Source organism: Heteronotia binoei, chromosome 4 (assembly GCF_032191835.1).
Source record: "Heteronotia binoei isolate CCM8104 ecotype False Entrance Well chromosome 4, APGP_CSIRO_Hbin_v1, whole genome shotgun sequence".
Lineage (NCBI taxonomy): Eukaryota > Metazoa > Chordata > Lepidosauria > Squamata > Gekkonidae > Heteronotia > Heteronotia binoei.
In genome coordinates this window covers 160,397,173-160,421,418 of record NC_083226.1, presented here as the reverse complement: position 1 = coordinate 160,421,418, position 24,246 = coordinate 160,397,173, and the positions used below count along the sequence as shown (strand labels likewise).

The following is a 24,246-nucleotide window of genomic DNA, read 5'->3' as shown; positions in this document are numbered from 1 at the left end:
AGCACCCAGGTGAGTCGAAGCATGGTGGTTCTTAGAGTCTAGCTGAGTCACAGGCATTCACAGAAGCAGGATCCAAGCAAGGCAGGACTATCCAGTAGCAGAGATTCCCTGCCCTGCAAACTGACATGAAATGAGGTCTTCAGACCTGAAATGTGTTCACTACGGGTAATGTACCTGGGTCAGGAGCTTCCCTAGGACTTTATTTATTTCAATTATACCCTCCTTTTCTCCTCTCCTCCATTTTATCCTCTCAACGATCCTGTGAGACGGGTTAGGCTAGAAGAGTGTGATTGGCCCAAGGTCACCCAGTGAGCTTCCATGGCACGAGTGGGGATTTGAACCTGGGTCTCTCAGATCCAATCCAACACTCTAAGCACTGTACCATTCTGGCTCCCATAGGCAGGTGGACTAGACTGAAGCTACCTATGCTTTCTAGCAGTGTAGCCAGATACAGTGTGCTTCTGGGCTTCTCTTCCTAGTTTCTTTGCAAGGATGTTGAACTCACGAGGGCTGGATCGGACATAAATGAGACCTTGTCGGGCCGGGCCATGTGTGTCATAAAATGTAATGCCAGGTAGTGGAGACACAAACTTTATGAAGGAAACAGACGCAAAGGAAACTTTAAATAAAACATGCTTAAAAGATCAGCACTCTTGCGATATTTTATTTAACAGTCTCTGATAATTGAAGAAAGCACGAGAGAGGAAGAAAGAAGCAGACATGCTTGCGGGCCTGATAGGAGCCCTCCAGGGGCCTGATTCAGCCCCCAGGCTCCATGTTTGATGAAAGGATTGAGAAGTTCATCTGGGATCTATTGTACTCCTCTCTCTACAATTAACCAAGTGTCAGGAGTCTGGCCTTTACCTGGTTCCCACATCTGAGATCTGTTTGGTAAGCTGTTTCAGCAGTATGTATTTTTATGAGGCAGTTCGATCTCTGGCATATGCAGTTAAAAAGATCTCAGGGAACAGTTTTGGGGAGTGGGCCCTCTTTGCCTGAGACCCTGGAGAGCCACTGCCAGTCAGAGTAGACAGGGGTCTCCAGTCTTTTTTGAGCCTGCAAACACCTTTGAAATTCTGACTCAGTGCGGTGGACGCAGTCGCAAAATGGCTGCCTCAAAATAGCTGCTGCAGGAGGTGGAACTAGCCACAGAAATAATGGCTGCAGCTTCCCTTTAGTCACACGGTGAAGATCTTTGTGCAGCGGTTATTTTTTAAAAATCTGCCCAACCAATCAAACCTCCAGCAGCCAATCAGAAACCTTCCTGAGCAAAAAGCGCACCTGGCCCCACCCACTTTCTAAAAACACTTGGTGGGGGCCAGGAGGAGCTGTTGGCAGAGGCCACATTGCCCATGGGTGCCGTGGAGGGGAACTCCTGGATGAAACGGTTCTGAGAAAGATGGACCGGTGGTGTTTGGTATATTTGATTTGGCATATTTTGCGTGCTCTGCTGAAAACAGATTTTCTTTTTTTGGCATGCTGAAGGGCTTCTCCGTGGCTGCCTTCGTCTGTTGATTCAGCACACATGAAGTTGGTATCGCATGAAACTCTGTGCAATTAGCTTGATGCCACACCCCCTCTCTAGGAGGCATGACACTGGGATGGAAATTACTCGTGCACTAACTGGGGCAGTCCTCCTTTAGATTTGCTGGGTTCTGGATGCAGGTGTCACCCTGTGGATGCAGCTTTTGGGGGGAAAGCCGCACATCTGTTAGCGGACCTGCAGTTGGGAGCCGAGGCAATTGATGGGGACCCCTCTGGGCACCTGGATTCGAGTCCTGCAGTAGCGCCTTCAGTTTTCAGAGCACGCATCTTTAAGAGTCAAAGCTCTCTTTGTCAGACTCTTGAAAGCACATACTCCAAAAACCTTGCTGTTCTTGAAGGCCCAGCGACAGATAATAACATGATTGAACCAAAATGCCGTTCTTATACAATTACGAATAAATATTTATATGTGGTTTTATGCTTTGTGATATCAAAATTCATACAATATTTCATCCTATGAGCCACAAAAATCACAACAATGTAAAGCAGGGGTGTCCAACTCATTTGTTATGAGGGACAGATCTTATATAAATGAAACCTTGTTGGGCCGGGCCATCTCAGGTTGGGCCAGACCATGAGTATACTTATTTAAGTTTAGATAGCGGAGACATAAACTTTATAAAGGACACAGAAAAACACAAAGATTTTTTAAAACCCAAAACTTAAAACATGCCTAAAACATTAGCACGCATTGGTCTTAAAGGTGCTTTCTTTGTATCTCTGCCATGGGATCCAGGGAACTGGGCAAAGGAAGCTCTGGCTCTTTGCTTCCTTCCCCAGGGAACCAGGAGGGGGAGGAGCTTCAGCCAATAGAAGGAAGAGAGGCTTGGCTTAGAAGCTCTGCTGCACAATTGAGAGAGCCAGGAAAAACAATCTCTGCCTTCCCCCCTTCCTCCCCAAAGGAGGAGCCTCAGCCAATGGAGAAAATGGGAGTTTCTGCTCTGTAGCTCCTGTGTGGTATAAGTGGTACAATCAGTTTCTGGGGCACTTTACATTGTTGTGATTTTTGTGCCTCATAGTATGAAATATTGTATGAATGTTGATATTACAGACAAAGCATGAAATCATATACAAATATTTATTCATAGTTGTGTAAGAGTGGCATTTTGGTTCAATCACGGTATTATGCGTTGTTGGTTCTTGAAGGTGCTGCTGGGCTCGAATTGTAGCTGCTTTACCTCTTTCCCTTTTTAAAACATGGTGCCGTTGCCAAAACTCTGGTTTCAGCTGCTGCTTCCAGTTCTCTAGAACCTGAGAAGGGTGCGGTACCAGGGACATCTGGAGCACTTGCATATAAATGCGAGCGCGTGAATGCATTATGTAGCTCGCAGCCTGCCATTTTGCAGGCTGCCAGGGGGTGTGAGGTTCTCTTTGAACTGGTGATTGCGTATCTGAGCACATCGTTGAGCAACTGAAACAAATGCCGCCTTAGGTCAGGACAGGCTGTTACCGAATAAGTGAAGTCGGGCTGAAGAGTTGCCGTCAGCAATCTGGGTAAGGAGCTGGTGCTCCAGTAGTGGTCCTTGATGTAAGTAAAAGGGTGTTACCCATACATAAGAGCATTTTTTCCCAGTGATGATATCGACTCGAGTTAGGTTACCATGGCTCAAGAATCTTTGAGCAATGGGAAAGGAGGATGGGGGGGGGGGGGGGTTGACAAGGGATGGGCATTACAATGATTTAGTCTCTTGGTAGGGATATAGCACATAACAGGTATTGGTGACCTGAGAAGGGGGAGGGAGAGAGGGAGAAGGTGGAGTTTATTTATCATCTTCATTTATGCCTGACTTTCTCCAAAGAGGCTACATCCTCCTCCTCTCCATTTTATTCTCACAAGAGCCTTGTGAGGTAAAGGTAAAAGGTAAAGGGTAATCCCCTGTGCGAGCATCAGTTCGTTTTCAACTCTGGGGTGACGTCGCTGTCACAACATTTTCATGGAAGACTTTTTTAATGGGGTGGTTTGTCATTGCCTTCCCCAGTCATTTATTTTACCCCCAGCAAGCTGGGTACTCATTTTGCTGACCTCAGAAGAATGGAAGGCTTGAGCTGGCTACCCGAACCCAGCTTCTGCCGGGATCATACTCAGGTCGTGAACAGAGCTTGGATTGCAGTACTGCAGCTTACCACTCTGCACCACAGAAGAAGAAGAAGACTGCAGATTTATACCCCGCCCTTCTCTCTGAATCAGAGACTCAGAGCGGCTTACAATCTCTTATATCTTCTCCCCCCACAATAGACACCCTGTGAGGTGGGTGAGGCTGAGAGGGCTCTGACAGCAGCTGCCCTTTCAAGGACAACTCCTGAGAGAGCTATGACTAACCCAAGGCCATTCCAGCAGCTGTAAGTGGAGGAAGGGGGAATCAAACTCGGTTCTCCCAGATAAGAGTCCACACACTTAACCACTACACCAAACTATGTAATATAATGTACTGTACTTTACTGTACCCTGTGAGGTAGGTTAGACCAAAAATGTATGATTGGCCCAAGGTCACATGAACAGATGAAACTACCTTAGACCCTCGGTCCATTAAAGTCAGTATTGTCTACACAGACTGGCAGCGGCTGTCCAGAGTGTTGAGCAGAGGTCTTTCACAATCACCTACTGAGAGCTAGTGGTTAAGAGCGGCTGACTCTTATTTGGAGAGTTGGGTTTGATACCCCACTCCTTCACATGCAGCCAGCTGAGTGACCTTGGGCCAGTCAAGTTCTCTCAGAGCTCTCTCAGCCCCACCCATCTCACAGGGTGTCTGTTGTGAGGAGAAAAGGGGAAGGAGATTGTAAACTGCTCTGAGACTCTGAGTGAAGGGTTGGGTATAAATCAAATCCCCTTCTCCTTCTGACAGATCTTTGAACTGGAGATACTGGGGATTGAACCTGGGACCTTCTGCATGCCAAGCAGATGCTCTACCACTGAGCCACAGCCCCTCCCAGTAAGGTCACTCAGTAAACTTCCATGGTCAAGTGGGGATTCACACCTGGGTCTCCCAGGTGAAAGCCCAACACTCGGACGGCTGCAACACAGTGGTGAGATGTAACTTGAGCTCTACCACTTGGCTGTGGCCTAGGAGGGAACTGCACAGGGAGAGGAAGCCTGTTACTACTGTTGGACTTTGGAAAAGGTTTTGGGCCTGAGCAGCTGCTTATGTAAAGCTATAGGTTGGCCTTGCCTGCCCTTTTCCTCAAGGGAGTCAGATGCCACACTTAAGAGATTAGAGCTTGTTGATTGCGGGAGATGGAAAGATCCAAGGGGCAATGGTAGCATTGCCGCATCATAAATAATAAGTCAAGTAATTGATGGAGAAAATGAGTTATCACCGTATAATCCTACTTTTCTGTTGATTGGCTGCCATAAGGAAACTGAGTACACTGGTAAGATTGGGGCGAACCCTGAGTAAGCCCATTCTTTTAACGCCTGCAGATATGTTGGTGGCACAGAACTGAGATGGCAAGGAGCTATCTGCAGTTCAGAGCTAGAGTGTGGATTGTTACACAGGAACTATTTAAGTTAACTTATTGATTAAACTGATACGGATAACCCAAGATTCGAGGCCAGTCCTGCTATTAGGGAGAGCTGGAGCTGAAAATCTGAAGGCACTTGGTGCTTGTGGAGAGTGGAACAGTGGGAGGGCTTGTAGTGTCCTGGCCCCACTGGTGGACCTTCTGATGGCACCTGGGTTTTTTGGCCGTGTGACACAGAGTGTTGGATTGGATGGGCCATTGATCTGATCCAACATGGCTTCTCTTATGTTCTCTTAATTTCCTCTTTTTGCTGTTGTGGTGAAAAGTTTGGATTTTCTGTCTCACGTGGCTGGCCTGAGACAAGTTGATAGGTGATGTAGAAGACTGGCCTGAATTTGATGGATTCATGGCAGCAGCACATCTTCCTCCAGGAAGCTCTGGCCCTTCCCTTCCCAGAGGACCAGAAGGGGGAGAAGCCTCAACCAATGGAAAAAATTGAGATTTTGCTCTGTAGCTCCTGTGTGATTGAGTAAGCCTTGCAAAGCAAGCTTTGATGCAGAAGGAAGCAAGAGAGAGGGAGAAGAAAGCAGACAACAGTCAGTTGCTCAGGGTCCTGATAGGAGCCTCTAGTGGCCTGATTCAGCCTCGGGCAGCATATTTGACACCCCTGCCTTAGAGGATTGGCTATATCAGGGGTGTGTGGCCTAATATGCAAAGGAGCTCCTGCTAGAATTCCACCCCTGCAGGAAACACATTGGCAGGTGCCATTTAGTGGGATTACTGTTCTAGACTATTTTTAAAATTTCTTTATTTAAAACATTTGTAACCCCCTTTCCTCATAGCTCAAGGTCTGTGGTCTGTATAGTCCAGGGTTCCCCAACCTTTTTGAGCCTCTGGGCACGTTTGGAATAAATTTTCATTCATTCCTAAATATTTGATGGGGTTGGTGGCTGCTGAGCAACCCTGAACTCTTTATAATCTCTTCTTGTTGTGTTAAAAATTGCGTTATCATTTTGTCTTCTTTCTGTTAATTTTATAACCTGGAAAGAACCCAGATTCTTCAGTATGTTCAATTCTATGCTGTAACTTGAGTGTGTGTGTGTGTGGGGGGTGGTTGGGGGGGTGTCAGGAGGACTGAGAATCATGTTGTCTGCATAACTTTCATTTTGAACTCTACATCATCTACTTTTGTTAGCATTGGAATGCTTAGGCGGCGTTCTTCTGTTGCATTACTACTTGCACTCCCGATGTAGAAACAAACATCAGTTCTTCTCTTGCGTAAGCGGTTGTCATGTACATGAGATTGCCATTAAGATAATTGCTGACTGTGTGTCAGTTTTGTCATGCCAGAAACTGACAAGTGCTGGCTGCCCTTTCCAAGATAACCTGCCGAATACCTGCCTGTTGCCATAAATAGGCACAATTTTTTAAAGTCCCCTATTATGTCTCAATAGAGCCCCATGGCACAGAGTGGTAAAGCTGCAGTACTGCATTCTGAGCTCTCTGTTCACGACCTGAGTTCGATCCTGGCGGAAGCTGGGTTCAGGTTGACTCAGCCTTCCATCCTTCCGAGGTCCGTAAAATGAGTACCCAGCTTGCTGGAGAGGAAGTGTAGATGACTGGGGAAGGCAGTGGCAAACCACCCTGTAAAAGTCTGCCGTGAAAACGTCATGATGCGACGTCACCCCAGAGTTGGAAACGACTGGTGCTTGCACAGAGGACTACCTTTACCTTTTGATGATGATGATAATGATGATGATGATGATGAAGCTGCTTTATACTGAATCGGACGCTTGGTCCATCGAAATCAGTATTGTCTACTCAGACTGGCAGCAGCTCTTCAGGGTCTCAAGCTGAGGTTTTTCATGCCTACTTGCCTGGACCCTTTTTTAGTGAAGATGCCAGGGATTGAACCTGGGACCTTCTGCTTACCAAGCAGATGCTCTACCACTGAGCCACCATCCCACCCAATTATATCCCATCAAACTTCAGCCGACGTTTGAATCCCATGTTGTTTCTTCCTTTCTTGCCCAACTGATTTTAAGCTGACTGCTATTTAAATCTCTGTAGAAATCCAGGGACTGGCTGCTTTCTCCTCCGTAGAGTACTAGACCAAGTAGACTTGTCATTTTCCTGCTTGCAGAAGGTAAATGCCCACCCTCAACCCTAATCCCCTTGCCTCAGAAGAATGGGAGAAAAATTATATGGGAAATGGCCTCCAGGTTGATGCTTTAGAAATTTTCCCGTGTCTCTGTGACCTTTACCATAGGGATTAGAGGAGAATTCCTAGAGTGTCACTGGAGGTGACTCACCTTTCAAACTCCACCCACCCCAGGCAGTGCCCTCAGAATCTCATGGCATTTGCTGAGGCAGTGCTGGCAGGAGAGAAAACAGCTCCCCTTCCTGCTAGACCCACAACTAGATTGTACTATCCTGTGGGTCTTTGCACTTGCACCCATCCACTTTTAACTGGACGGCTGCTACTGTTTCTTGAGCTTACAAACTGTGAAACAGAGATGACCCTGTGGTTTGTGGTGGGTCTGGGGGCATAGTACAGCACAAAAGCTGTATATTTACTGAAGTGTGCACTTATAAAAAATGGTTTAAGGCAGGGGTATCAAACATGTGGCCTGGGGGCCAAATCAGGCCCCTGGAGGGCCCCTATCAGCCCCCCAAACAACTGGCTGTCATCTGCTTCCTTCTCCCTTTCTCTTGATTCCTTCTGCATCACAGCTTGCTTTGCCAGTCTTGCTCAATTGCACAGGAGCTACAGAGCAAAACCTCTATTTTCTCCATTGGCTGAGGTTCTTCCCTTGGCAAGTAAGGGGGGAGGCAGAGCTTGCTTTGCCAGACTCTTGCAGTCGCACAGCAGAGCTACTGAGCCCAGCCTCTCTAATATTGGCTGAGGATCCTCCGCTTCCTGGTTCCCCAGGGAAGGAAGGAGAGATCTTAGCTTCCTTTGCCCAGTTCCCTGGATCGCGCAGGAGAGATACAAAGAAAACACCATTAAGACCAACAAGTGCTAATATTTTAAGCATGTTTTATTTTAAGTTTTTAAAAAAACCTTTAATTTTGTTTGTGTCCTTTATAAAGTTCATATCTCTGCTACTTGGCGTTACATTTTATGACACACATGGCCTGGCCTGACAAGATCTCATAACAAATGGTTTAAGGCAGGGATGTCAAACTCATTTGTTATGAGGGCAGTATCTGACATAAATGGGACCTTGTTGGACCGGGCCATGTCTGGCTGGGCCATGTGTGTTCCTATTTAAGATTAGGTAGCAGAGATATAAATTTTACAAAGGAAACAGACAAACGCAATTAAATATATATTTTTTAAAAAATGAAAAACATGCTTAAAACGTTAGCACTTGTTGGTCTTAAAGGTGCTTTCTTTGTATTTCTCCCATGGAATTCAGGGAACTGGGCAAAGGAAGCTGTGGCTCTTTCCTTCCTTTCCCAGGGGACTGGGGGGAGGAGATCGGTCAATAGAAGGAAGAGAGGCTTGGCTCATTAGCTCTGCTGTGCGATTGAGAGAGCCTGGGAAAACCAGCTTCCCTCTTCCTGCCCAGGGGAAGAGCCTCAGCCAATGGAGAAAATGGAGGTTTTGCTCTGTGCAGTTGAGCAAGCCTTGCAAAGCAAGCTGTTATGCAGAAGAAAGGAAGATATAGGGAGAAGGAAGCAGATGACAGCCAGTTGATTGGGGGCCTGATAGGAGCCCTCCGGGGGCCTGATTTGGCCCCCAGATCACATGCTTGACACCCCTGGTTCAAGGAATGGGGGGAAATTGCCTTTTGCTCTTGTTTTTCTGATAGCTGGCCAGAAAGAAGAAAAAAAATTGCAGCCCGCCGTGTTTTCATGCAAACCCCCTCCCATGGTTGGCAGGGAGAGGCAGACCAGGGAGGGACAGATGTCACCTCTTGTTGCTCTCTCCAAGTTAATTGCACACCATGATTAACAGTCCTTTTGTCATACAATTGTGCTGCTTTGTGGCAGAACAATGGCACTTTCCACCCCATGCTGGGCTGCATTTTAGCTTTGTAGCAGCCTGGCATCTTGATTTTTTTGGGGTGGGGGGTGGGGTGGGGTGCAAACTTATAAATGCACTATAACAATGACCACAAATGCTACAGAGAAAACAAACATTACTATGCAGCGCAAAAGTTCACTTTGCCCTTAGCATGCGAAAGGAGTTATTGAGAGAGATCTTAGGAACTTGATAAAGTTCAGATTGTTTGGATAAATCCCTGTGATTCCAGGGGATGGGCTCAGGTGAAAATCACTTTGACACGGCTTTCCTTCCTTGTGTGTTTACTTATTTATTTAAACATTTATATTGTGCCTTAAAAAGAGCCCCATGGCGCAGAGTGGTAAAGCTGCAGTACTGGGGTCCTAAGCTCTGCTCACGACCTGAGTTCGATCCCGGCGGAAGCTGCGTTCAGGTAGCCGGCTCATGGTTGACTCAGCCTTCCATCCTTCCGAGGTTGGTAAAATGAGTACCCAGCTTGCTGGGGGGGGGGGGGAGCGTAGATGACTGGGGAAGGCAATGGCAAACCACCCCGTAAAAAAAGTCTACTGTGACGTCACCCCAGAGTCGGAAACGACTGGTGCTTGCACAGGGGACTACCTTTATCTTTTTTATTGTGCTTTTCCTCTTGGTTCAAGGCAGCTTACAATAATAGTTAAAACTAGAGTTGCCAGGTCCCCCTCTTCATTGCGGTGGGGGGATTTGGGGGGCATTCTGGGGGTGGGTGGAATGTCATGCATGGCGTCCCTCATGCCATGTTACGCAGAAAGGGTGCATGCTAGGCCAGGCCCAGATATTGCCAGCATGTCCTCCTCCCTCCCTCAGGGGATGTGACAGAAAGGACAGGCTGTTTTGGCAGCCACATCCACCCCTGATGTCCCCTGCACAGGTATGTTTTAGAGAAACCAAGTCTTGGAAAACTTAGCAATACTGTTATGGTCGCCTATCAATCTCCAAATGGCCATTGAGTGAGTGCACTTTTTTTAAAAGTGGGTATTCTTTTCTTAAACCTACAGGCATTGTTTCTATTATTTTGTGGAGTTTCAATCTCCTGATTTTATTAATATCATTCCCCCCCCAAACCCCCCCCCCCCACTCTTTCAGATTTGTAGAGAAATCCCCCCCATCTATCTCTATATTTGGCAGATAATGTGATTATGTACTCTGCAGTTATGTACTCTGCCAATCAATTGATTATGTACTCTATGCAGGGGTTCGGAATTAGATATATGATGAGTGTGTATGAGATATATGATAAAAGGGGGGGGGGGTTTGCCATTTCTTTGCTGCCTAATAATGATGTGGTCTCTAAATGTACGGGGGACAGGTTTTTCTAGATCTATCAATTGACTATTTATTATCGTCATAGACCAACTGAATAAAATATACATCAGCAGAATTGTGTGTGTGTGTGTATATAAATGCAATTCTGTCAATATGTGTTTTATTCTGCTGGTCTGTACACATACACAGATACATAATGCTGCAATATCACTTCTGGTCACATAGCAGCAAGTAACATTACACATCGCTGAACCACTCATGCAATGGTATAATCATTTGGTTACATGACAAGAAGTCATGATGCTACACAATACTTAGCCCTGATCCAAAAGCTATATAGGACAGCAAAACTGCTTTTAGTGGAATATATCCCTTCTCCGCTGGGATCTCAGCGGAAAATGGGTTCAGGTAGCTGGCTCAAGGTAGACTCGGCTTTCCATCCTTTCGAGGTTGGTAAAATGAGTACCCAGCTTCCTGGGGGGGAAAGTGTAGATGACTGGGGAAGGCAGTGGCAAACCACCCTGTAAAAAGTCTGCCAAGAAAACGTTGTAATGTGATGTCACCTCATGGGTTGGTAATGTCTTGGTGCTTGCACCTTTACCTTTTTATCCCTTCTTGAATTATGAAAGCAGCCCTTGAGGTACTTGGTTTACAGAAAACACGGCTTCTCCAAATGTTCTCTAGGGTCTGAATTTTAGTGCAGGACAGTGAGTGCCTGTAGAGTTGTGGTTCTTAATATATTAGTTGTTTTTAAGTTTTTAGGGGTTTTTCATTCTTGGTTGACACTTTTCTGTCTAGTTTTATTATTGTTAGCTTTTTTTATTGCTGCATTTTTGTTGATGAATATTTATTGGTGTAACCTTTGATTTAGATATTGTAAGCCACTGAGTGGATAAATTTTTTATAAAGATGTACATAAAATCAAATCAAATCAAATTTTATTCTTATATCCCGCCCTCCCCCATCAGAAGGCGGGCTCAGGGCGGCTCACAGACATGACACGTCATGATTCAATTAAAACAAATAAGCAACATTTTAAATATAATACAGTTACATAAATAGATTAAAATAGATAAAAATAGGTGCTATAAATTCTGCCGTCCCAATTACATACTATCAAACATCAGTTACAATTGCACATAAGATGGCTAAAGTTACGATGATTTAATCAGTTTAGTCTGGTCCTAATTCAAATGCGAGCTGGAAAAGAGAGGTTTTGCAAGCCCTGCGGAACTGGTTCAGGTCCCGCAGGGCTCGCACCCCCTCTGGGAGTTGGTTCCACCAGCGAGGGGCCATTAATGAAAAGGCTTGCTCCCGAGTTATCTTCATTCTGGCCTCTCTTGGCCCAGGGATTTGTAGGAGGTTTTGGGAGCTAGATCTTAACGCTCTCCTGGGGATATATGGGGAGACATTATTTCATTCATAAAATATTGAGGGACAGCTCAGGAAAAGGACAGATGTTAGAACTGGATGCTGTCTACATTAAAGTGATCTTTGGTGCTTGAAAATGTTCAGAGGCAGGGGTGGAATTCTGGCAGGAGCTGCTTTGCATATTAGGCCACTCACCCCTGATGTAGCCAATCCTCCAAGAGCCAGTTTGGTGTAGTGGTTAAGTGTGTGGACTCTTGTCTGGGAGAACTGGGTTTGATTCCCCACTCCTCCACTTGCGCCTGCTGGAATGGCCTTGGGTCAGCCATAGCAATCTCAGGAGTTGTCCTTGAAAGGGCAGCTGCTGTGAGAGCCCTCTCAGCCTCACCCACCTCACAGGGTGTCTGTTGTGGGGGGAGAAGATATAGGAGATTGTAAGCCGCTCTGAGTCTCTGATTCAGAGAGAAGGGCGGGGTATAAATCTGCAATTCTTCTTCTTCTTACATAAAAGAGCCTTGTAAGCTCTTGGGGGATTGGCTACATCAGGGTGTGTGGCCTAATATGCAAAGGAACTCCTGCTAGAATTTCACCCCTGTTCAGAGGCAAAACTTAAATGCGCAAAGTGATGGTATCGAACATGCAGTTTGCTAGATGCAAATTACCCCAGGAGAACCTGAAAGGTCTGAAGACTAAAGATTGGAAAAGAGAGCCAAAAGTACCACTTTGGAAGATACAGGCATTCAGAAAAAAGGAAGCATTGGAATTCCATTTTCATGGGTTCCCATGTAGTCAGAATGGCTCCCTTTCATTCCTTCCTAATGAACCGGCAATAACTCATGTCAAATTGACAATCCCCTGTCCACATCCGCTTTGTGCTCGTGATGGGAAAATGACTGCTGGCATGAAAAAGGATGACATCTCGAGGCTTACCTCCTCTGCGTTAAGTGATATCAAATATCTTTCACAAAAGGGCAGAGGTGGAAAGTATTCTTTTGCTAACACTTTGCACCTTTTAGAGGTGCATTGGCTTTTCAGTCCCTCCTGGAGGTGGATGGAAGCTGGCCATTTATGCCTAAAAGCATTTTTTGCGGTTTAGGTTTCGGCAATTAATCTCTTTCTCACCTTTGTGTGCCAAGTGGGGCTGGTATGCCAAAGGGTGTATTTAGTTCCTTTGAATTCTGGAAAAAAAGCATTTTTGTGTAAATAGAGAGGAGGAAAAGATTGTGGCCTAGGATAGGAGGCTGGGGTCAGACTGAATACTGATGGTTGGGATAGATAAGCTCCCAGGTGTTTTACTCTGATGCAAAACAGATGGCCAGTCAAGGGGTGATCTGTTAACCTGCTCTCTAATTCCCTTAACCTGGTGACTCTGGACTTATTCCTCAGTTCCCCCTTCTTCGGGTCAGTGCCTCTACATTCCACGGTGGGGAATTGTTTGCAGAGCCTTCTCTGTAGAAATGCATTTTTTCATGCTGTAGATAGTCTTGCTGGGAAATCTGTAATTCTTCTCGTGCTTGTCTGTGCAAGTTTATAGATCTATTTTAAGACTGTGCTTTCTGTTCTTTTTTTTCCCACCCGCAGGAGGAATCTCGTATCCTCAGAGTGAAAGTTGTGGCTGGGATAGATCTAGCCAAAAAGGACATCTTTGGAGCCAGGTATGTACGTTGCCTTTTATGTGGATTGTGTAACAACTGGCCCTCAAGTTATCAGGGCCCGGTGTGGCTTTGCATAAGCAGCTGCAGAATGTAGAGAGAAGGTTTTGGAGCAAAAACAGATGATGTGCAGTTGAAAGGTTGTTACTTTGCATGATGGATTTTTGTACGTTGATGTTCTGCCTTCCTGGCTTGCATTTTTATTTTTCGTTCTGTCCTTTAGTTGCTAAATAAAAATGACAGCGCAGTATCCAAAGGTAAAACCTTCTCTCAAGCATTCAGTTCCTGAGCTGTCTAGTCCATGTAGGACAGCGGTCCCTAACCTTTTTGGCACCAGGGACCGGTTTTGTGGAAGACAATTTTTCCACGGACCGGGGGGAGGGAGGGGTGGACAATGGTTTTGGGGTGATACAATTGTGCACTTTATTTCTACTAGTTTGGTGTAGTGATTTAGTGCACAGACGCTTATCTGGGAGAACCAGGTTTGATTCCCCACTCCTCCACTTGCAGCTGCTGGAATGGCCTTGGGTCAGCCATAGCTCTGGCAGAGGTTGTCCTTGAAAGGGCAGCTGCTGTGAGAGTCCTCGCAGCCTCATCCACCTCACAGGGTGTCTGTTGTGGGGGAGGAAGATAAAAGAGATTGTAGCCACTCTGAGATTCATAGTGGAGGATGGGATATAAATCCAATATCATCATCATCATCATCAGCTTCTTACATTGTAATATATAATAAAATAATTATACAGCTCACGGAGCGGTTGCTAACAGGCCACGCACCGGTACTGGTCCACGAACCGGGGGTTGGGGACCCCTGATGTAGGAGAATTCACAGGGGATTGGTCTGTGTCAGCAGTAGTGTGCCATCCAATGATTTGTGGATCTGCCCTTACTCTAGAACAGTCCTGTGGTTTCCCTCCAGCTGTGGGAGTCTTGTGAGCAAAAATTCTGCTTCATGAGCTACTGGCCTTAAAGTTGTAAGCTAACACATCAGTTAGTTTGCTCTGGGGCCATTTTTCCTGAACTAAGACAAAAATGTGAGCTGGAGGCTAAAAAACACTAACTCAGCTTAGAGGGAATATGGTTCCCCTCCCTTGAAATCAAGGAATTTTTTAAAAAAAGAATATTGTGCAAAACCTTCCCTTATTTTGGGGATGGGCTATGCCCCCTGGTGGCTGATGATAGCATAGGTAAAATCTGTAGCTGGAAACCAGCTGCAATACAGTGGGTTGACTTATTTAATAAAATAAGATTACATTGAGGTTTCGGTTTCATCCATGGGTATTTAAGTTCTGGTCTTTGACTGTAATAAAGCCGAAACTGAAACTGACTACATTGAGGATTTTATTAGGCTCCTTCCTCAGAATTTGTTGCTCTTGCTGAAACTCAGATATGTGTGAGGTATGTGGGTTACTCAAGTAACCTAGAAGAGGCTGGATATTCTCTTTGTACACAGAAGAACTCTTGAGTATCTTAGATATCTGAGAACTGAGAAATATAGGATTACCTAAAGTGGTGTGAGGGAGAAAACCTTCATCTTTTTCTCCTCTGTCTCCATGCCCCCATACACACCCAATAGATAACCAGGATGGCACCTGGTTTTTTGGTCACTGTGTGACACAGAGTGTTGAACAGGGTGGGCCATTGGCCTGATCCAACATGGCTTCTCTTACGTTCTTAAGAGCAGAGGTCCATGAGTGACTAATAGCCATAAGGTATAGATGGAACACGATGTCTGGAGCAAGTGATGCTCTGTATTCTTGGTGCTTGTGGGGAGCAACAGTGGGAGGGCTTCTAGTGTCCTGGCCCCACTGATGGACTTTCTGATGGCATCTGGGTTTTTTTAGCCACTGTGTGACACTTAGAACTTTTTCACACAGCCTATGTATTCCGGAATGGAAGCTGGTCAGTTACTGAACAGTAACGGGTTTCTGCTGGCATTTCAGACAGACCCGACTCAGTAACTGGCTGCTACCGGAATACTGTCACCTTTTCACACAGTCCCTCGGCTGTCCCGGTAGTGAGGCATGCTTGAGTCATTACTAACAAAGAGCAGCTTCTTCCAGTTTTCAACCCCTCCTTCCGGGTTGAAATCGGTATGGGGCGCTGTGTGAAATGTCCAGTATCTAATCCGGGAGCAGTTTTCGCGCCCTTTTTCGCCCGCCGGCGCGCGATCTCCGGCTTTTTTTGGGGGGGGGGGGAACGTTGGGGTAAGATCGCTATAGCGACGTATCACAACAGCATCACCATAGGGATGCCTGGGTTCCATTAAGATGCCAGAGATCGCCGCCACTGAAACTTGGTAACTTATCTCAATGGACCCTAGGCATCTCTATGGTGGTGCTGTTGTGATACAGCGCTATAGCGATCTTTGCCTGACCTTCCCCCCCCAAAATAAGTTGGAGATCACACGCCAGCAGGCAAAAACGGCTGGCGCTGGTGGAAGCGAGATAAAAGCAGAACAGTGTGAAATGGCTTGCTTCAATCACGAAAAAACACATGTGTCTGAAAACTCCCATCCCTGTCTCGGATTACTGCAAGGCAGCACAATACTGACTCCCTTCTGGTTTCCACCGGTAAGTGTGAAAAGGCCCAGAGTGTTGGAAGATCTGAGAATCAAAGGGTAATATCAGACGGCCAGTTTAGGGCAGCTTGAAGCCACCCCACATAAAGCCGGCCAGAAATAGAGCGCCCTAGAGCTTCTGGATAGCGTTTGGGGAAAGGGGCGGGCCATGGGCTGCTGGGGAGCTTCAGGAAAGCTCGCGCGTCCCATCCATGGCTCCCTGGGTGCTCTCCTAGGTGCTTCCCGGCAGTCCAGACAGCCGGGATGCACCTCAGAGGCACCCCAGCAAAAAGTGGGTGCCTTTTTGAGCTGGGTGGATCGGCCTAAAGGACAGAGTGAGTACGGGACGGGCAGCAGATGTTGTCATCTGGAGGGGTTTTTTGGGTTGATCTCAGAGGCATCTCTGAGTCGACCCAAAGTGCTGGTCTGTTAGCAGCACAAGGATGGCTGCTGGTATTGGGACTTCAGAGCTGTTGTAACCTAAGGAGGAATGAGCTTGTAAGTCCAGTGTTCACATGTTGCCTCAGTGAAGGATTTGCTAGGAGGCTTTTAGGGCAAGGATTTCTGCTTTCAGGGAAGGCATGCCTTTGCTGACATCATCAAGCAGTGGGTGGAATTGGAGTCATGATCGGGAAAGGACTGCTGTCTGCATGGTTGGGGAAAACCAGAAGGCGAATGACTTCAATAGTGCAGCATCCATTGATGTGTGTCCTCCATTGTAAACATGCATATTGGGAGGGTGTTGACTGGTTTGTGGTGAGTGGCCAACATGTAGAATGTACATAGGAGTGTTGGATTTTCAAATAAGCTTGGGCTACCGGAAGAGGTAGTGGGAGGTGTATGTTCTTCAGATACTTCTTCACAGTCCTGCACCTGTTCCTACTACCGCTGCTGGTGTTCCAACTTATCCAGTTGTAAAAAAGGTGAAGGTAGTCCCCTGTGCAAGCGCCAGTCGTTTCCGACTCTGGGTTGACGTTGCTTTCACAACGTTTCCACGGCAGACTTTTTTCAGGGTGGTTTGCCATTGCCTTCCCCAGTCATCTACACTTTCCCCTCAGCAAGCTGGGTACTCATTTTACCGACCTGGGAAGAATGGAAGGCTGAGTCAACCTTGAACCGGCTACCTGAACCCAGGGATCAGCGGAGCTTAGGACTGCAGTACTGCAGCTTTACCACTCTGCGCCACGAGGCTCTCCAGCTGACAGACTCCCAAATAAGTCTCCCACAGTTTGCACTTCTGTGTGCATTCTTAAATTAGAAGAAGAAAAAAAACAGGTTTTATACCTCACTTTCCTCTACCCTAAAGAGTCTCAAATTGACTTACAGTTGTCTTCTCTTCCTCTCCCTACAACAGGCACCTTCTGAGGTAGGTGGGACTAAAAGAGTTCTGAGGGAACTGTGACTGACCCAAGGTCAACCAGCAGGCTTCATGTGGAGGAGAAGCGGGGAATCAAATCTGGTTCTCCAGATTAGAGTCCACCTTTCTTAACCACTACGACACGCTGGGTCTTATACTTTCTGTAATAGATCTTTGACTGCTCTGAGATCCAGCTTTCTGTAAGCTACATCTCCCTTCCTTTTGCGTCTTCCCCCAACTCCCTTCATGGCAGAGTATTCTGATTTTTCATAATTAATCATGACATCTTGATCATTCGTTATAAATGTCCAAATAAATGTTTACGTGTTTCATATTTCTGACTGAGCAAAGGAACTTGGGTTTCCCTGCTAGAGACTTTGAAGTGTTTTTATGTGGAGGAGGTTTTAGGGGTGTTTTTTTCTCTCCCTCCACACATACATTATCGAGCATGATGATGAGTCAGGTGCTCAAAATAACTAGGTGGGTAAATTTAAAAATGCAGCAATTTAAAGTCGTGAAGCTGCAATTTGATGTTCCTCTGCAGTTTATCTTCTAAGGATGACTGTCGGTGTACATTTTGTCCTTGGAATGGATACCAAATTGCAAAACACACCAGGCACTCGCCAAGCGTGAGAGATACACATGTGCAGAGTTTGGGACATGTGTAATTTAAAATTATTAGAAGCCAAGGACCGGTCTTTTCCTGGTCACTGTTCTTAAAAGTAGTGTGTTTCGAATATAAACAAATGCCTGTGCGTGCTTAGTGAGAAACTCATTAGTTTGTATATCAGAATCTGATCTGAGGGAAAAGTGCAAGACAGAATCTGTCTCTGGTTTCAGGAGCCTGGAATAGAACTGCGCAAAACGAATCCTCTTAAATTGGACTCTTGTAATTGACAAAAAGCACCTCTTCTTTTTCAGCGTGCTTTGGAATGGCTTTTGTCACCATTTTTACACCCATCTGAGTTTTGGACTTTGAAACCAATCAGGAAGAATCATTTGACATGGGTTGTTTTACGGAGACTGTGAATCACCAAAAAGTCAAATCAGTGGGTTCTAGATCCAATGAATGAGCCCCGTGGTGCAGAGTGGTAAAGCTGCAGTACTGCAGTTCGAGCTCTCTGCTCACGACCTAAGTTTGATCCTGGTGGAAGCTGTGGTCAGGTAGCCGACTCGTGGTTGACTCAGCCTTCCATTCTTCCGAGGTCGGTAAAATGAGTACCCAGCTTGCTGGGGGGAATGTGTGGATGACTTGGGAAGCTAATGGCAAACCACCCCGTAAAAAGTCTGCCATGAAAACTTTGTGAAAGCAACATCACCCCAGAGTCAGAAGCAACTGGGGACTACCTTTAGATCCAGTGAAGCCAGAATTCTCTAAAAGCTATAATGACTAAACTGAGGCTATCATACTTTGGTCACATTAAGGCTGTGATTGCACACACTAAAGAATGCACTTTCAATGTACTTTACAGTTGGATTTTACTGTGTGAATTTGCAAAAAACAGTTCGAAAGTGCATTGAAAGTGCCTTATGTCATGTGTGTAACTGCACCCTTAGAGTCACTGGAAAAGAGAATAATATACAGAGAATCAACCCCCCCCCCTTTGATGTCTGTGCATCCACAGATCCCTACTCTTCTTATATCGTACTGTACAATCTTTCAGTTTCTCAAAGCAGGCTTGGTGCCTTGAGCAAAACGTGGCTTTATGTGGAATATTTTGAGGCTGCCACAGTTGGGCTCATTTCTATTATGTCTGCCTGGCTAAGGAACCTGTCATGCTGCACGATCTGAGATACCTGCATGCAGGGATGCTGTCTCACTCATGCTGTCTGTGTCCAGTGATTGGGGCATACTTTGTCACTGTGAACAGTCCAGGATGTGGGCTAAGCACAGTTTAAAATTAGAGAGCCAGTTTGGTGTAGTGGTTAAATGTGCGGACTCTTCTCTGGGAGAACCGGGTTTGATTCTTCCACTTGCAGCTGCTGGAATGGCTCTTGCAGAGTTGTCCTTGAAAGGGCAGCTTCTGGGAGAGCTCTCTCAGACCCATCCAACTCACAGGGTGTCTGTTGTGGGGCTGTAAAGGTAAAGGAGATTGTGAACTGCTCTGAGACTTTGAGATAAGCGGGTAAGCGGGATATAAATCCAGTATCGTCTTAAATTAGCTGTTAGTGGCGTGAGCTCTACAGATCCTTACAGCAAGGTGCGTTTTCTCTCCTAGGCACCTCTCCTTCCTTTGAGATGTATAGGGCTGTTGTTTCTCTAAGCTTTGTTGTTGCTATAGCTGCTAGAGCAAATTTTCCTTCCTATATTCCCCCCCCCCCCCCAATGCTAGCTCTGTTGCATATGTGTAGCATTTGGTTGTTGCTATACACAGTGGTTAATTTAAAAAAAAAGTTTCAGAAAACCGTTTGGTACCCATTGCATGCCACGTTGATTTTTTTTTTCCTAGTGAAAGGACAGTAAAATATGTTTTAGCATAAATATCCATGTTAATAAGTTGGGGTGGTTTTATAATTGAACACCGCTGCAAGCCGCCTAAGGCTAATCATTAGAGAATTCTCCGGGTTTTCAATTGAAGCACATGTTTGTTAATGAAATAAGGGATGCTTTATGCAAACTGCTCTCTTGGAGGAGGCCTTACGGAGTTTGATCAAACTGGCCTGGAGAATTAAAAGTGAGATGCTACATTTGGCTCACGGTCCCTTCATCCTTCTGTAGTTCGGATTTTGAAGCAAATCAGGAAGTCGTAAGGAGGGTCACCTTGGAGATGGTCATCGGGGAAACTGAATACTTTTTAATGTATATAAACAATCAACAAACAAAAGCCATGAGTCATGTGATCAGCTATAATCCCTGGACCCTTCTTTCATGAGTCACCGCTCACCTCTTTAGACTCACCCCCCCCCCCCCCATGTAGCCATTCCTCTTAGAGCAGGGGTTGTGGCTTGGGAGCCACATGTGGCTCTTTCACATATATTGTGTGGCTCTTGAAGCTCCCCCAGCTTGGAGAAGGCATTTGTCTCTTTAAATCACTTCGCCAAGCCAAGCCAACTGGCAGCTTGGAAAAAAATGCATTTAAAGTTGCTTTCTTTCCACCTCTCCTGCTCAAAAAAGATCATACCTTGTGACAAGTTTTGTTAGTCTTTAAGGCTCTACTGGACTCCTGCTATTTTCTTCTCAAAAGACAGACTTACATGGCTACCCATCTTGATCCGTCTTTTCCAGTGAGTCTTGTCTTCTCATTATGTGACCTGACCACAATAGCCTCATTTTAGCTCCTAGATCAAAGGTCCCCAACTCCTGGGCCGTGGACCAGTACCGGTCCGTGGCCTGTTAGCAACCGGGCCGTGAGTTGTATAATTATTTCATTATTTTCTACAATGTAGTAGTAGTAATATTAATATTAATAATAATAATACAGCATTGGATTTATATCCTGCCCTCCACTCTGAATTTCAGAGTCTCAGGGCTGCTCACAATTTCCTTTCCCTTCCTCCCCCACAAAAGACACCCTTTGAGGTGGGTGGGGCTGAGAGAGCTCTCCCAGAAGCTGCCCTTTCAAAGACAACTCCTACAAGAGCTACGGCTGACTCAAGGCCATTCCAGCAGCTGCAAGAGAAGGAGTGGGAAATCAAACCCGGTTCTCCCAGATAAGAGTCTGCACACTTAACTACCACACCAAATGAATAGAAATAAAGTGCACAATTGTGGAAAAATTGTCTTCCACAAAACTGGTCTCTGGTGTCAAAAAGACTGGGGACCACTGTCCTAGATAATTCAGGCTTGATTGGATCTACAACCCACTTATTTGCCTTTTTGGCGGTGTCTTGTAGTAATGCCAGACTGTTATCTACAGCCTGATCTCATGAATGTTTAAATTTTTGTAGCTCAGTAGGGCTTTCTTCCATGGTCCACACAAAGAGAATTACCACCTCAGAATGCATCACTTTCAGGACACAGGACAGAGTTCTTATATAGAGCCTGAGCCCCAGCATCTCTCCTTTCAGAAATAAAACACTCTCTCCCAACCACACATTCTGGAAGTGCGGTTTGAAACCCTTTTTGAAGGACCATCACTCGACTATACATCTTGACCTATTGCAATGGTGTAGCAATTACTGTCTCAGTCTAGAATAGTAAAGAGTCCAGTAATACCTTTAAGACTAACAAATTTTATTGTAGTATAAGCTTTTGAGAAATGCAGATCTCTTTGTCAGACGCTGTGTTTCTTGAAAGAAGAAGACCATAGATTTATACCCCGCCCTTCTCTCTGAATCAGTCTCAGAGCGGCTTACAATCTCCTTTATCTTCTTCCCCCACAACAGACACCCTGCGAGGTGAGTGGGGCTGAGAGAGCTCTCACAGAAGCTGCCCCTTTCAAGGACAACCTCTGGGAGACTTATGGCTGACCCAAGGCCATTCCAGCAGCTGCAAGTGGAGGAGTGGGGAATCAAACCCGGTTCTCCCAGATAAGAGTTCGCACACTTAACCACTACACCAAACTGTAGTTTATGCTACAGGAAAATTTGTTAATTTTAAAGGCACTATTGGTCTGTACTATTTTGCAGCATCAGATTAACAGAGCTATCTTCTCTGGATCTAAGATTAGAATAGGTGGAGCCTGGAGATTTTCTGGAATGACAGTGATCATTTCCTTTGTCTGCCTTGTGTGGTGGACAGTATGGCATTATACTTTGCTGAGGTCCTTCTCCTCCTCAAACCCCATCTTTCCCCAGACTGCATCTACCTCAAATCTCCATGAATTTGAAAACTTTGAATTAGCAATCTTAGGCTAGAAATAGCTAGATCTATATTCAGATCAGTATTCTGCCATGAAGCTGACTGGATGGCCAGTGCTAGGGTTGCCAACCTCCCGTTGCAACCTGGTGATCTCCTGATATTACAATTTATTTCCAGACAACCAAGATCAGTTCCCCTGGAGAACATGGGCAGGTGAACTCTATGGCATTTCACCCTGCTGAGATCCTTCCCCTCCCCAAACCCCGCCCTTTTCAGGCTCCAGCTCCCAATCTTCAGGTATTTCCCAACATGTAGTTGGCTTCCCTAGACCAGTCACAACCAGGGCTTTTTTTTGGTAGCAGGGACTCCTTTGCATATTAGGCCACACCCTCCTGATGTAGCCAATCCTCCTAGAGCTTACAGGGCTCTTCGTACAGGGCCTACTGTAAGCTCCAGGAGGATTGGCTACATCAAAGGTGTGTGGCCTAATATGCAAAGGAGTTCCTGCTACAAAAGAAGCCCTGGCCACAACTCTCGGATTCAGCTGTCTCACACAGTTGTTGTGAGAATAAAATGGGTGTGGGGTGTGTGTGTGACCAGGTATAGTGCTGTAAGTTTCTTGGAAGAAAGAAAGGAATAACAATTTCCCAACTAAATAAGATGCTTGCATTCTTTACCATTCTTCACCCCACTGAAGAGAACCAAGGTCTTTCATGTTGGAAGAATTCCAGACTGTTGCTTTTGAAAGCTGCGGAGAGCACAAGAAACCAGTTAGTCTGGAAGTGCCTTGGGGACTCTCACATCCTCTAATGTTTGGGTACTCCAGGGCAATTTTGGCTTATTCAGGGAGGCCATCCATCCAACCTGCTCTGGCCAGATCTTTGAGAAGTAATAGGTGACCTTTAACACTGAGGGAGAACAAGTCCTCTTTGTCTCTTTCTCTGCACGTTGGCCTCGCTGCCCTTTTTCCCATTTCAGCCACAGTCGTTTTCATAACAGTGGAGTTATGAGTGCATGTTTAGTTGACATATGCGTTGCCTGCGATAGTGAGAACAAAATGACTATTTACTGAGTTTTATGGGGCTTGTTAAAACAGCCCAAGTTAGATGGGATTGTTTTGCTTCCAGGCTTATGGCTTCTCTTCCCCCCTGTTCTTGTGACCTTGACCTTGAAAGTAAGATGTCCTTGCAAAGAGGCATGCGGCTCAGTTCATGCTAGAGTGAAGCTCAAGGGTTTGGATTTTAGGCAGCTTTGCAACCCGGTTGGTGGAGCCTCCGTGCAAATGAGAGATTGGCTTCTTGCATTCTGGAAGTCAAAGGGCAGCAAGTATGGAACGATACATAGGAACAAGTGCATTCTTAGCCCTGTTCACAAGTTTCAGTGAATGCATTTGCAATCCATGTACAATGTGCACTTGATTTATGCATACGTTGAGCAATTCTCATGTTACATTCTGTGGTTGTACAACTGAATGCCTGGTTTAGAACTACACATTTATCCAAGTACTGGTCACTGTCTTCATTTGTAAAGCATACAACCATTGGTTTTCTTTCTTTTCTTTTTAACAAAGAGGTGATTACATGTATATGAAGTAATATGCATCAGGGATGCTAGCTCTGAGTTAGGAAACACCTGGAGCTTTTGGGGGCGGAGTCTCAGGAGTGTAGCATTGGGGAGAGGAGAGACTTCAATGTGGCATAATGTCATAGAGTCCACCTTTTAAAGCAGCCGTTTTCTCCAGGGGAACTGACCTCTGCTGCTTGGAGATATCTAGCCACCACCTGGAGATGGCAACCCTAACTTGTGTTCACTGTGATATGTGAACAGGACTCACGGTAATAAATAAAAGAGATTTCTCAGTATGCTGCATTATGCTGCAGACACCAAATTGTCCAGTCAGTCTGTCTGTCTGTCTGTCTATCTATGTGGAGGACCTACCAGGAGAACACAGAGACCAAGGCCCTGCAATGGTGCCTCCTAGCACTGATGTTCAGATTTTTTTCCCCTCTGACTATGGAAGGTCTATTGAGTCACCTTAGCCAGCAATCACCAATGGACCTGTCCTTCATGAATCTATCACTGTTTTATGGCCATCTGTACTTGTGGCCATCACTATGGCTACTGGCTGCGAATTCCGCAAGTTAATTACTCATTGACTGAAGAAGCACTTCTGTTTCTCAGTCTTGTCTTTCAGCAGTTCGCTTCCATGGCAGTTTACCCAGTAAATAAAATAATAATAGTAACAACAAT

General features: G+C 45.7%; 1 protein-coding gene across 4 annotated transcripts in view; it reads left to right on the top strand.

Annotated features, from left to right (window-relative positions):
* The window catches only part of NEDD4L (NEDD4 like E3 ubiquitin protein ligase), a 415,196-nt gene that overhangs the window by 124,119 nt on the left and 266,831 nt on the right, over positions 1-24,246 (top strand). For all 4 annotated transcript variants that reach the window (XM_060236126.1, XM_060236125.1, XM_060236124.1 and 1 more), the window contains exon 2: positions 13,268-13,341. In XM_060236126.1, the coding sequence (XP_060092109.1) occupies positions 13,268-13,341 (74 nt within the window). The remainder of the gene's footprint in view (positions 1-13,267; positions 13,342-24,246) is intronic.